Source organism: Erythranthe guttata, chromosome 13, assembly GCF_056151865.1.
Source record: "Erythranthe guttata isolate IM_541 chromosome 13, IM_541, whole genome shotgun sequence".
NCBI classification, from domain to species: Eukaryota; Viridiplantae; Streptophyta; class Magnoliopsida; order Lamiales; family Phrymaceae; genus Erythranthe; species Erythranthe guttata.
In genome coordinates this window covers 9,258,291-9,271,814 of record NC_142545.1, presented here as the reverse complement: position 1 = coordinate 9,271,814, position 13,524 = coordinate 9,258,291, and the positions used below count along the sequence as shown (strand labels likewise).

General features: G+C 35.0%; 1 protein-coding gene across 1 annotated transcript; it reads left to right on the top strand.

Annotated features, from left to right (window-relative positions):
- Positions 1–4,191: 4,191 nt before the first annotated feature.
- LOC105966700 (mitogen-activated protein kinase 20) lies at positions 4,192–9,566 on the top strand. The gene is made up of 10 exons (XM_012991281.2): positions 4,192–4,813; positions 5,930–6,338; positions 6,493–6,620; positions 6,715–6,774; positions 6,898–7,047; positions 7,145–7,300; positions 7,417–7,628; positions 7,720–7,821; positions 8,593–8,702; positions 8,864–9,566. Exons 1-10 carry the CDS (start codon positions 4,790–4,792, stop codon positions 9,217–9,219), a joined length of 1,707 nt encoding a protein of 568 aa, XP_012846735.1. The 5' UTR covers positions 4,192–4,789; the 3' UTR covers positions 9,220–9,566.
- Positions 9,567–13,524: the final 3,958 nt, after the last annotated feature.

The window sequence follows — 13,524 nt, the reverse complement described above, 5'->3', positions numbered from 1 at the left end:
AATAAAAAATAAAATTCATCTACTCGTGTGAATTTACACGAGCACTTGGCAAGTGCTCGCGTAAATTCACACGAGTAGATGAATTTTCGGGAAAAAAACGAAAAACTTACATTCGGGTCTAAGTTGTTTGGATCCATCGCAAAAATTGTTGAATATCTGAAATTTTTCACTTTGAATGTTGAGTTTTATATTTTATAGGATTTGGTAGAAATAGTACAAAAGGTAAATAGTTATGGTAAAAAGGTAAAAAATAATGGTAAAAAAGTGCCTGAATGTTTAATTTGGCCTGCGTATATCAACTCCCTGTGGTTAGAGAAGACATTTTATAATGTAGCGAGTCAAATCATGTCTGAAAAATATTGGGAACATGTATTTTTGAAGAAGAATTTGAAAACAAAATAATTTTTATTTGTATTGCAGTGAAGACAATTCTTACTATAGCGGTCAAATCATATTTGTTAGAGAGAGAAACATTTAAATTTTCTTGGGCAAAGTTTTTAAAAATATTTTAGGAATATAAATTTTATTTTAGGGATATAATGAAAAGAATTTGAAACTCTAAAGTCTAAACAAACAAAATTTTTATTTGAAAGCAGAAATATTATAATTTTAGTATATTTTATTGGGTTTATTGCAAAACCCACCCTATGTAATCTGGAATTGATGAAAAAACACTTGTGTTACATGCAATAAGGTCCCTAACAACTTATTCTGTGCTGCACGCGCAGATTTTCCTTGATCTATCAGATTTCTATTTCGAGTTTTTTATGCATAAATCCATGACCAACCATCTTTATTACTCTATGTTTTGTGGCTATATCTCTTACGCCAATAAACACATCACTTTAACCTATATAATATATAAAAGACGAATTTCACCTTTAATTGTTTGACCTTTGACAAATTCAATTGATAACATGTTCTCAATTTCATGCAATGCGGCAAATTGATTGGTGGAAATAAACCGTCAAAAAATATGTCATCATTATGCTTAATTTTGGAAATTTACAAATCCGATATATGGAAATTCATTAATTGTATAAATCATAAATAAACATACGAAATTGGAAACTCTAATTTGTTACTATAAAAGGGGTCTTAAGATATATGTCCCTGGTGACAAAACTTATTAGAACTAAATGACAAGTCTAAGTAAACTTTTGCTTCACAACCTTTTTAAATTTCATTCCAGAAATGCCCTCCATACACAAAATATGAATATGCATCAAGTAATATTTAAAGTGCATTTATCATTTTTTATTTTGCATTTAACAACATTTTCACTTTTGCATATATTTTATTTTTATTTTTTTTACGTAGAAACACGTTACTTTTTTTTCTTCGTATTTTTCCACTATTATAGAAATATATTTTTTTCTACATAATATTGAAAATTACGAATTAAAAAAAAGGGTCATAGACATCTATAGACACCCATAGGAAACCGTAGTAATCCGTAGACATCTCTGATCCCATATTATTGAAACCCTAGCTCCTCCTTTAAACCCTAGCTGCTAGACACCCATAGTAACTCATAGACAACTGTAGACATTAAATCGAAAAAATTTAATGTCACATTAAATGACGCATTCAATGACGCTCCTGAGTCTAATGCCCAAGACTCTTCCTTTGTCTCCAAGGTGCAAATTAAAGCATCATCAGGTACTATACCTGATATAGATGCAAGATTAGCTTCAGTCTTCGTGTCATGATTCTTTGAAGCGTTTTTGCACTGATTCTTGAAGTGCCCTGTCTTGCCACAATTCCAACACTCAACGATTTTAGTGTTTCTGGAATTTCTTGATTTCGATCTCCCATTCCTCGATTTTCCTCGCTGGACAAATCTTCTGCAATCGTTCTTCACCGAACGACCTCTTGACTCGGTTGACAAGGCAGAATGATTCGAAACATCACCCAATTATGTACGTCGAATTTCTTCACTCATAATGAGGTTACGAACATCGTTGAATTTCAACTTATTATTTCCCTATGAACTACTCACAGCAACGACAATAGCGTTCCAACTATCTGGTAGGGAAGATAAAAGTAACAAAGCCTATATCTCGTCATCAAACTCTATTTCAACAGAGCTTAGTTGTGATGTGATTGTGCTGGGCTCGTTGAGGTGTTGGGCCACCGATGATCCTTCATTCATTCATAAATTGAACAATCGTCGCATTAAATGTACATTATTTGTTGTCGACGGCTTCTCGTACATATTTGAAAGAGCCTTCATAAGACCGGCTGTGGTCTTCTCTTTGCTATGTTGAAAGCAACATTACGAGATAATGACAATCTAATAATTCCAAGATCTTGGCGGTCAAGAAGTTGCCATTCAGCATCTTTAGGGTTCTTCTCTTCAAGAGGCAGATACAAATTCTTTTTATACAAATAATCCTCGATTTGCATCTTCCAGAAACCAAAGTCTGTACCATCGAACTTCTCAAGTTTGAATTTTCCTTCTTCTATCGCCATTACTTCTTCCACGAATCTGGATGCCCCAGGAACATATAATCCTTGAGGCTTTGATATCAGTTGTTAGGATTTAACAACCATATTAAATAAAAAACAATAGAAGACACGAGATATATGTGATTCACCCAAGTTGAGCTACGTCCACGGGCTGCTGCAGATTTTATTATAGGGAAAACAAGAATATTGTTTAGAAACACTCTCACACTCTCTTCTACAACTCACAATACCTCTCAATTCCAGTAGGAACTCTGAAAATGGTACTCTCAATTTTCTGCCTAACTCTAGAATATATTATTGTTGTTGGCGCCAGATTTTCGATTATTGAAGATCGAGGAAATCCGCTGAGTTTTTGGAATTAAAAGATTGACAAAAAATTGTTTTCCATGTTTATTTTGGAATTTATTAGAGTCCTATTCTTATAATACTTCTATTATGACTTAGATTTATTTCCATGTATTTTATTCTAGTTAGGTATCTTTTGTATTTATTTAAAATAGAAGTAGAAATCAACTAGGATTCTATTACCTAGTTAAATAGATTTCTTGGGGTTCAAGTAAGGTTTTAGAGCTTATTTTCGTGGCTTTATAAGCCTCCAAGACTCTAAAGAACCGTGTGCATTATTTGGACGAAAAACCACGTCATAGCATCGAAGGTTTGCTAAGGCATTTTGCGGAGCAGGACTGTGCCATTGTTGCACTGCATCATCGGTTGTGCCAACATATACAGATTTGCTGTATAGATCTCAAGGGAGATCAACCGCGTTTTCTGAAGGGATTTCAGGCTTGAAGGAAGTTCAAGACACTCGGAGTGGAGTTGTTGTAGAGAGAGACACGAAGTTCGAGTTGTGTACAAGAACAGCGTAAAAATTAAAGAGGGAGTCTTTATTATTTTTAATTAGTCCTATTAATGTACACTGTAAATCTGAACTAGTGAAATCGTGTTTGCAGGTCCACGTGGATGTAGGGCACATTTGTGTCTGAACCACATTAATTTCTTGTGTTCATTTATTTGCTTTCTGTAGTTTATAATTGTGTTAACACAAGAATTATAGTTGTAACTGAATATTGTTCGCACAACTTAACTGTTACAACTTAGGTTAATTGATATTTATAGGCATATAAATCTACAATTGCTCTTGCTGTAACTAGTTGTTCTTGTCTGTTCTTGCTGACTTGAAGGGTCATTCAAAGCTTGGAACTTGCCCTTGGAATCTTGACCATCAAATGGTGTTTCACCTTCACAGTAATTCCTCTCCACTGATAAGTTCAATGCATCTAAAACCTATGACCGAAAAAAAGGAATTCGTCACTCCTTTTCAAATTCACCGACCAGGAGAAAAAGGTTACGATGGCAAGCCCCTTACCGACGGGATCGCCTCCTAGATAAGGAGGCCGCGAACAACCTCCACTCTCGAGATTCATATTGATCAATTGATCTCTGCGTCTTGCCAGCTCGCTAAGTAGACTCAATTTATCGAGGAGCAGCGAGCGTTGGAACTCTTCCTGCAAAAAAACAAAAGACTTATCGTCTACACCTAGAATAATGAAGATGGTTGGTGAGAGAGTGATGCATAAAAACCCCTATATTTAAACACGATTTGGACTCATTACATTTGGTTCTAGTTGTCGGCATGAAATTCTGGAAATAATTCAGTACAATTTATATTAAAATTCATCAAATATGACCAATAAAGTATTGAAACGTGTCCTGCAATTTGAATTAATGAAATTGCCTTGCTTATATTTTCTGTCCGTCGTTTTCATTTTTATTATCTCTCTCTCTCTCTCTAAAACCCCAACTCCCCCATCCTCTCTCTCTCTACTTTGTGTCGGTGTCAAATTGCCCCCCCCCCCCCCCCCCCCCACCCCACACCAGCTGCTAAAGGGTTCCTTCAGATCCACATACTCACACACACTCACATTGCATAAAGCTCAATACGGTTGTTGAATAAATAAATAAATAGAGAGAGAGAGAGAGGGGATTTGTTTTGTGTAAATTATTTTGGGGGTTTTCATATAAAGTGGGTGTGCGTTTATGGTTTGCGTTGTTCTATGATTGCTGGTGTGGAGGAGGAAGAAGCAGTGCGTTTTATGAAGGATCGGTTTGTCTTTGTATATAACAATAATTCGAAGCGTACGAGGTGGGACTGCTCCTTCACCATCCGAAGCCGCGGTCGGTGGGGGAAATGTGGCTGATTAATAAAACATTTCTTCAGAAAAGATAATTGAAATTATTCATTCCATTCTTCTTGAATTAGGAGCTGCTGCTGCTGCTCAGTTTTTTTTTTTGGCGCGGGGTTTAAGTTTCCTTGACAATGCAGCCAGATCATCGAAAGAAAGTAAGCTCATTTTTTTATTTTTCTCTTTTTGGCTGTTAAATTATTGATGTTTTGTATGATTAATTTGGAGGGGGGAAGAAAATGAGAGGAAGCTAGATTTTGGGTATCTGGGGTTTACGTTTTACAAGAATTTACATTGAAACCAATATGTTTTATTTAATTTTTGACTTTTACCTTGTTTTCTTGGAAATCCGATGTTTGCGATATTAATATATAGGCATGTAGCTTGTAGGTGTTCTCGGATTATAGGATTTTCCGTGTTTTTATCTTACCCTTTTATTGTATAAAAATTGAAAACTTGTTTTGCTGCTCGATGGTTTATTTGTGAATTTATTTCTTCTTGGTAGGATTAGCGAATTAAATGTGGAAAATGTGATATGTGGTGGGGCATGTTGAGGTGATATGATTTATTGTGTTCGAGTAGTTTGTATTTTAAACTTCATGTCCCGGTGAAACAGTTATAGTTAAAACGTATAAATGCGTTCATTTCTCTTCTGTTTGGTTCTGTAATGGCTACTGCAAATATTGGTTGCCCTGATATATCGAAGGAAAAGTATCGTTAGAGGACAATTCAGTAGTGTTAACTGTGATATTCTTGTTTATCTAGTTTAGTAGTATTATTTCTGTGAAAATGGGTATTTCTGTTGATATTTAACGACTTATCGTTGACGGGTGACATCTTGAAATTGAGTTTCTTTATGATGTAGAATTAATTTATATCCTTTTAACAAGTTTGTTCTTTTGTTTGCTTGTTATGTCACATTTAAAAATTGATTTGATCTACTTCTCGTGCCGCCATCAACCTTTTCATGGTTGCTGCTTACTTGTTGTTTTGCTTTTATCATGAAAAAGCTACCCAAAAAAACGAAAAAAGGAAAAGAAAAGGAAAATGGGAACTGTGCTTCCAACTTGTCTCAATTCTTTTTTTGTCATCCATTTTGTTCTCTGTCTAAATTTATCTGATTAATTATTAGCATGTTATTTTTCATCTTCCTGGACGAGAAGCTGTGTTTACTATTTATAAGAATATGTGCAAGTAATTTGTATTCATCAATTAGTGTTGTACTGCTCCATTTGTTCAATGGACTAAAATTTGTTCATAATTCTATGAAACAGAGTTCTGCAGAGATGGAATTCTTTTCTGAATATGGTGATGCAAGCAGGTATAAGATCCAAGAAGTCGTAGGCAAAGGGAGCTATGGTGTTGTTTGCTCAGCAATCGACACTCACACAGGTGAAAAAGTGGCAATTAAAAAAATACACGATATCTTTGAACACATTTCAGATGCTGCTCGAATTCTCCGAGAAATAAAGCTTCTAAGGCTTCTACGACACCCGGATATTGTCGAAATTAAACACATTATGCTTCCACCTTCAAGGAGAGAATTTAAAGATATTTATGTTGTTTTTGAGCTAATGGAATCGGATCTACATCAAGTTATTAAGGCTAATGATGACTTGACGCGCGAACATTATCAGTTTTTCCTTTACCAATTGCTCCGCGCCCTTAAATATATTCACACAGGTACATTTATTTATCCCTAAAATGTGGTTTAAAACTTTATTATTGTTAAAAGAGATGGTTTCTGTTATGTTGGCAATGATGGATTAGGATAGTGTTTTATGGTGAGATTTTTTTTTTTTAAATATATAATTTTTTCAAGTCTTTTTTCGTGCAGCTAGTGTATATCATCGAGATTTAAAACCAAAGAATATTCTGGCAAATGCAAACTGTAAACTGAAAATATGTGATTTTGGATTGGCTAGAGTAGCACTCAGTGACACACCTACAACAATATTTTGGACGGTATGAAATAATTGTACAAACAAGAAATTTACGAGTTAAGAAGGAAGACTTATTCATGTTTTCCCGAGTAATGTGCCTAATGTTTTAAATACAGGACTACGTTGCCACAAGATGGTATAGGGCTCCAGAATTATGTGGCTCTTTTTTCTCAAAGGTGAATTTCACATTCTTTTTTTATTATGTTCCCAATTGATTGATGCTCGATTATATCCCAATTTATTTTATCCACATTAACAGTTATTGATTTTATTCGATTTTCGACTGCATAATTGTGCAGTATACACCAGCAATTGACATATGGAGTATTGGCTGCATTTTCGCTGAGGTTTTGACGGGGAAGCCTCTTTTTCCTGGAAAGAATGTCGTTCACCAGCTTGATTTGATAACTGATCTTCTCGGAACACCTTCAATGGATACCATTTCTCGCGTACGCTTAATCACATTAGCCTTCAATTTATATTTTTATTTTGCCCTCTACGAACTAAACCTGGTCTTAATATAATTTTTCGTCTTTGCTTGTTTAGGTGCGGAATGAAAAGGCTAGAAGATATCTTACAAGCATGAGAAAGAAGCAGCCAATACCTTTTGCTCAGAAATTTCCAAATGCTGATCCACCGGCTCTTCGTTTATTGGAGAAACTACTTGCTTTTGATCCAAAAGACCGTCCAACTGCACAGGAGGTTCCCTATAACCTAATTAATTTCTTCTATTTATTTTATTTTATTTTATCCAATTGGAAGTGCGAAAGTTACTTTAGATCTAGTATGATTATATTAAATGCTTTGTGCATTTTCAGGCACTGGGTGATCCATACTTTAAGGGATTGGCGAAAGTTGAGAGAGAACCATCAAGCCAACCGATTTCAAAGATGGAATTTGAATTTGAGAGGCGAAGAGTGACGAAAGAGGATATCCGAGAGTTGATATTCCGTGAGATATTAGAGTACCACCCTCAGCTGCGGAATGATTACATTAACGGAATTGAGAGAACTAATTTTCTCTATCCTAGGTGATTGATTATTATCTCTTTTGTCTAGTGCTCTTTATTGTGGTCTTAGTAGATATTGCTATATGGTTAATATAAAATATCTCTTGTGCAGTGCTGTTGATCAGTTTAAAAATCAGTTTGCTCATTTGGAAGAAAATGGTGGTAAAAGTGGACCTGTTATTCCACTTGAAAGAAAGCATGTTTCTCTTCCTAGGTATATGCAAATATCTCGCATTTGTTCAAATTACGGGTACTAATTTATTTTATATATATATATATACACGCACTCTCAAACATATATATGTGTGTGTGTGTGACATTAAGCATATAGCCTATAGGTAAATACGACAACAAATTGCAAATATATATCCTAGTACTATATGGCTGCCTTCTGGCATCATGAAATGAAGTTGTGGTGAAATATTCTTCCAACCATAGTTACATATTCTCCAAAGTGTTAATAAATAGAATAAAAGTCGGATAGTTTTATTAGACATTTCGAACTCTTCCCGTTTTATATTCCTAATAAATATGGAGAAAATATTCTTGGAAGTTTATCGTAAGTAAAGCAATTTAGTCTCAAAACCAAATCCTTTGTTTTAGTAAAATTATATATATATATGAGTGAAGTGAATTTGAACTTGTTACAATAGGAAAAGAGGGGAAATATCGGATTTAACCCTTCACCTTGCCTCTTAACAAGCGAGAGGAAACAATACAAGGTGCCTACTTTCCTAGTTAGAGTTGGTTTTCATAAATTTGTATCATGTTAGTTCATTTGTTCTTTCTTTTCAATACTTGTATAGTTTGATTGGATAGCATATATATTTTTATGGGCAGTTTGCTGCCTAATACTGTCTATTCGACTTCAAGAGTGTCTGATTAATACTGTCTTAACTACATTTAATAAGTAATCATGTATGATATTTCATTTCTACCCCTTTGTGCAATTTCCCACAATAACTCCTCATAATAATTCATGCAGGTCTACAGTTGTACATTCCAACACAGTACCTCCAAAGGAGCAGACAACTATCGCAAAAGCTCACAATAGTTCATCAAGAACCTTGCAACCACCACAAAGATTCTCACAAGGTATCTTTTACTGCTTAATTTGTTCAATCACCCTTCTTGCTCCCTTTCTTTCTTTTTCTTTTTTGTTCTTTTTTTTTTTTTTTATTTTTTGGAAATAATTGAGTTTGTTTTCACTGTGTAATTAATTTCACTTCCCGTTATTTGAAACTTTTGGTGTTCAGCTAAACCAGGCAAAGTTGTTGGTCCAGTTTTGCCTTACGAGAATGGAAACCCCATAAAAGATTCGTATGATCCTAGAACGGTGGTCAAAAGTACGGTCCTGTCCTCTCATATAATTCCCTCGTCTAATTGGTATAATAGAAATGGGCAAGGGAAGACAGAAAGATCTGTTGATATAGCCATAGAGATAGATAGCAACCCGTTTTTTATGACCCGGGCTGGAGGAACAAAGTTGGACCATGTTGAAAATAGAGTCGTGATTGACACAAATCTGCTGCTTCAAGGCAAAGCTCAGTACGGTGGTGCCTCCAACAGGAAAGTAGCCCCCGTTCAGTATGGAATGGCTAGGATGTATTAATGGGGATGGGTGTATATTACCACGTGAGCAAAAATAAGTACTTATATCTTCTTTCCGTGGGGTTGGTGCATACTGCGTAGTTAAGGTGATTAAATTTCTCGGAGAAATGATAAATATGGTGATAGTTAAAGTTTTCCAGTTTCAAATTGTGCTGTTGGGAACCTTTTGGTAGTGCTGTAGATGATAGTAATATCATTGTACATTTTAAACAAAATTACATACGTATACATGTGGATGTGTGTATAATGCATATTGAATATATAAACGTGTACGATTGGTTATTATTATCTGTAAGTTGTCTTACACGAGACATTTTTTTATAGCTTAAATGAAAGATGTTTCTTGGAGCTCTTATTGTGTCCTCTTTTCCAAACTTGAAATTACAGTGCCCAACAAGACTTGTGTCCAATTCCCAATATAGCCGTTTAAGAAGGGTGGTTATATAGTCAGAAGCTGTTCTTCAGTAGGTATTTTTTTATCATAATTTCTTTCAAGGGTTCAATCAAATTTATACCTCTAATGTATATCTTCTGTAACACTTATCCCTCAAACTCAATTCAATTTGTATTTTAAATTATATTACTTTAATTTTTTTTTTTAAATAATAACCTAAAGAATAATTAAATTATACAACTAAAAATATCTTTTGAAAAATTCAATATTTTAAAATTTAAAAATATTATCTTACACTGTTGGGTACATATTTAATAAATATATCTAACTGTTTTTGGACCAATTAATTGAATATATTCATATCGATAAGAAATCAATACATAAATAATAGTAATTTTAAGTATTTAAATTTATTTTAGTTCATTATTTTTTTTAAAATATATTTTCATTCATTATTATACGATATATATTACTTTTTATTTTTTTCCAATAATTTAATTTTAGTTACTCTTCAATTTTTATGATCCAATAATTATTAGATTCTTATGTTTATTATGTTTTAATTTTAAAATATAAAATATAAAATATTTAATGTTGAGGGAGGTAAGTGTTACAAATGATACTTTAAGGGATAAGTGTTACATAGGCTATATTCAGGAGTGCAAAGTGTATTTAGCCCTTTTTTTAATATTTCTTTTTACCAAACTCTTTCAGTTTCTCACAAAATCCAAAACTCAACATTCAACTCAAAAATTCCGATATTCAACAATTTTCAAGATGGATCCAAACGATCACCTATCGGAGGTGACATTTTCGTTTTTCCTTTAAAGTTCAAGTGTTCGTGTAGATTTAAACAAACACTTACCAAGTGTTCGTGTAGATGTAAAACTACCAAGTGAAGTAAAGTGAAGTTTAAATCATGTGTTCATAAATTCAAAATTTACTTCACTTCGCTAGTGATTTTTTAAACTTGCAAATAACACAAGTAATAAACCTATTTAAAAATGCAAATGACATGTGCCATCATCCTAATTCAAAACCAGTAAAAATGAAAAGCAACAGTGTTCATAAACAACAGTCATAACAAACAACAAAAATAAAACCTAATTTCCACCATAAGCCTCATCAGCCACGTACTCTAGCTGGGCAGTGCAACCGGCTCAACCTCATCATCCTCACCATCCTCGCCGCCGTCATCCACCACATTATCCACCATCTCTTAGTCATTGTCGTACGCATTCTGCAATGGAGTACAAACATAGCCGACTTGAAGATCATCGGCAATAGGTAGAGAATGCTCGGCTCCAGTTGCAAAATCTTATTCTCTCGCTCTCACATCTTCTATTGCTCTTGCTTTTTCTCTCGCCATCGCTTTTCTTCTACGATCGGATGCAAGAACGTTTATGCAATCCGAATTATCCGAATTGTTCGACTTCCCACCCAAAGCTTTCATCAAACTCTTACCTTTTCCGCAGTCTGACTCATTAAAATTTTTCCTCTACCTCCTGCCATCTATAATTTAGCAGAAAAATACATTAGTATTGCCAAAAAAAAGCAAAAAGAAAAAATTATTTTCCGAGTTCGTGTGAAAACGGGCGAACAACGCATGAGTTCGTGTGGTTCAGCGAACTCGGTAAATCGAGTTTGCGTTGTTTTACGCGAACGCAACCAACCAGTTCGCCTTGAATCTCACGAACTCATGCGTTTTTTTTTCTCCAAAAAATATGCAATAAATCAATTTAAAAAAAAAAATACTAAAACTCACGAGCTCGCGTGGTTCTACGCGAACTCAGTCCCAGTGAGTTCGTATAGAACCACGCGAGCTCTGCCAAACATGTTTTTTTTTCTTCATATTCGAATTTGAAGTAACTAAACAATTATTCAAATGTAAAAATTACCTCCGATCTGTTGTCGTCTCTGTTGGGATATGAGAATGTGCCTCCAAAAGCTTGAGAGCGTTTGGGAGAATTTGAGAGGAATTAGATTTTTGGTTTGGAGAAAATGGTAAAACATGATAGATCAACGGAATTAAGAGATGCTATTGTCAAGGCATAATTGATACATACAATTATGCAGCAGATTCTTTGGCAGCAAATATTACTCAATTCATTATGTAATATTATATATATATATAATAATAATAATAATTATTATTTAGGATCCATTTTTCTTTTATAGATACAAACCTATGTGTATATATTGATTGTAATTGAATGGAATAAAACATACTGGTAAAAATACTATTTCTTTATGATACCAGAGCCCTAAAAACCAATTTTGTTTTTCTCCTCCTCTCTCCAAACCATAGAAGAAGTCACAGTTATGGCTGACTCCCAATCATCCTCTCTTCCTCATGTTATATCTATCAATACCGCCTCTCTTATCCCCAATAAACTCTCCAAAGGAGGAAATTACTCCATATGGAGTTCACAAATGACTAACCTACCTTCTACTTGTTTATGACCTTTTGGGTTTCGTTGATGGAACTCATCCTTGTCCACCACCTGAAGATCCATCCTATAAAATTTGGATTCGTCAAGATCGATTGCTACTCCTTGCTATTCAAACGGCTGTCACAGGCCCAACAGGACCTATTGTGTCTCGGTGCAAAAATGCCGAAGAAGCTTGGTTCAAACTCAAAACAACCTACGGCAACAAATCCAACACCCGAATGGTTGGTTTAATCGATTCCCTCACCAAGGTCAGTCAAGATGGAAAAAGTATTTCTGAGTTCATGCAATCCGTTAAAACTATTATTGATGATCTTGCTATGATTGGTCATGATTTGAGCGATGGGGAAATTGTCGTTCACACTCTTAATGGTCTCACTAATAACTACAAAGAAATCAAAGCCGCCTTACGAGCAAGGGAGTCGCCGATCTCTTTTGACGAACTCGTGGAGAAGCTTGTTGATTATGAAACTAGTCTCAAGAATTCAGATTCCGCAACCGATGCACTTTCCATTACTGCCCAATTCTCACAAAAGCACCAAAACAGGAAAGGTACACGGGGAAACTTCATCACCTCCCATTGTCAATTTCCATCTGGAGGATCACCAACAATAGATTCCATCACAATCTCAATGGCATTCGTGGAAGTCGTACTTACTCCAACAACACTCCGGAACTCTAACTGAACCAATCGAATCAGATTTGGAGGTCCAACTACACCACGAACCAACCTCGAGTCGTTTGCTAACTTTGCGATAAACCTGGGCATGTTGCCAAGGTATGCCGATCACGTCCGCCACCAACCAATTGGGCACAAGCAAATTTCACAACTCACGAAACCTCGAACAATACATCAAGTTGGATAGTTGACTCCGGGGCCTCTCATCACATCACCTCAGATCTGCAAAATCTCTCTATTCACTCTGAGTATGGCGGTAATGACGATATCATGGTTGGCAATGGTAATAATGTCCCTATCACTCATATAAGATTCACTACTCTTAATTATTGTGATTCTACCTTCAATATCTTAATAATGTTTTTTGTGCACCTAATATAAAAAGAAATCTCCTTTATGTCTCTCAATTTTGCTCTCAAAATAACGCCTCTATTGAATTTTTTCCTCGTTTCTTTCTTGTGAAGGATCTAATCACCGGGACATCCTTGGTCCGAGGCCAGAGTAGAGGAAATGTGTATGAGTGGCCAGCCTCCATCAGTAATCCACCTTCTTCAACACAACATTCTACTTTCACAGCTATAAAATCCAACTCTCCTTCTTCGATTCATCTTTGGCATTGCCGTCTCGGTCACACGTCTTCTAAAGTCTTACATCAGATTATTTCTTCTCATAAATTGCCTTTAATTAAAAACAGTTCATTTTTACCCTGCAATGCATGCTTATGTAATAAAAGTCACAAACTTCCATTTGGAATTTCTACGTTAAATCCCTCAAAACCTCTTG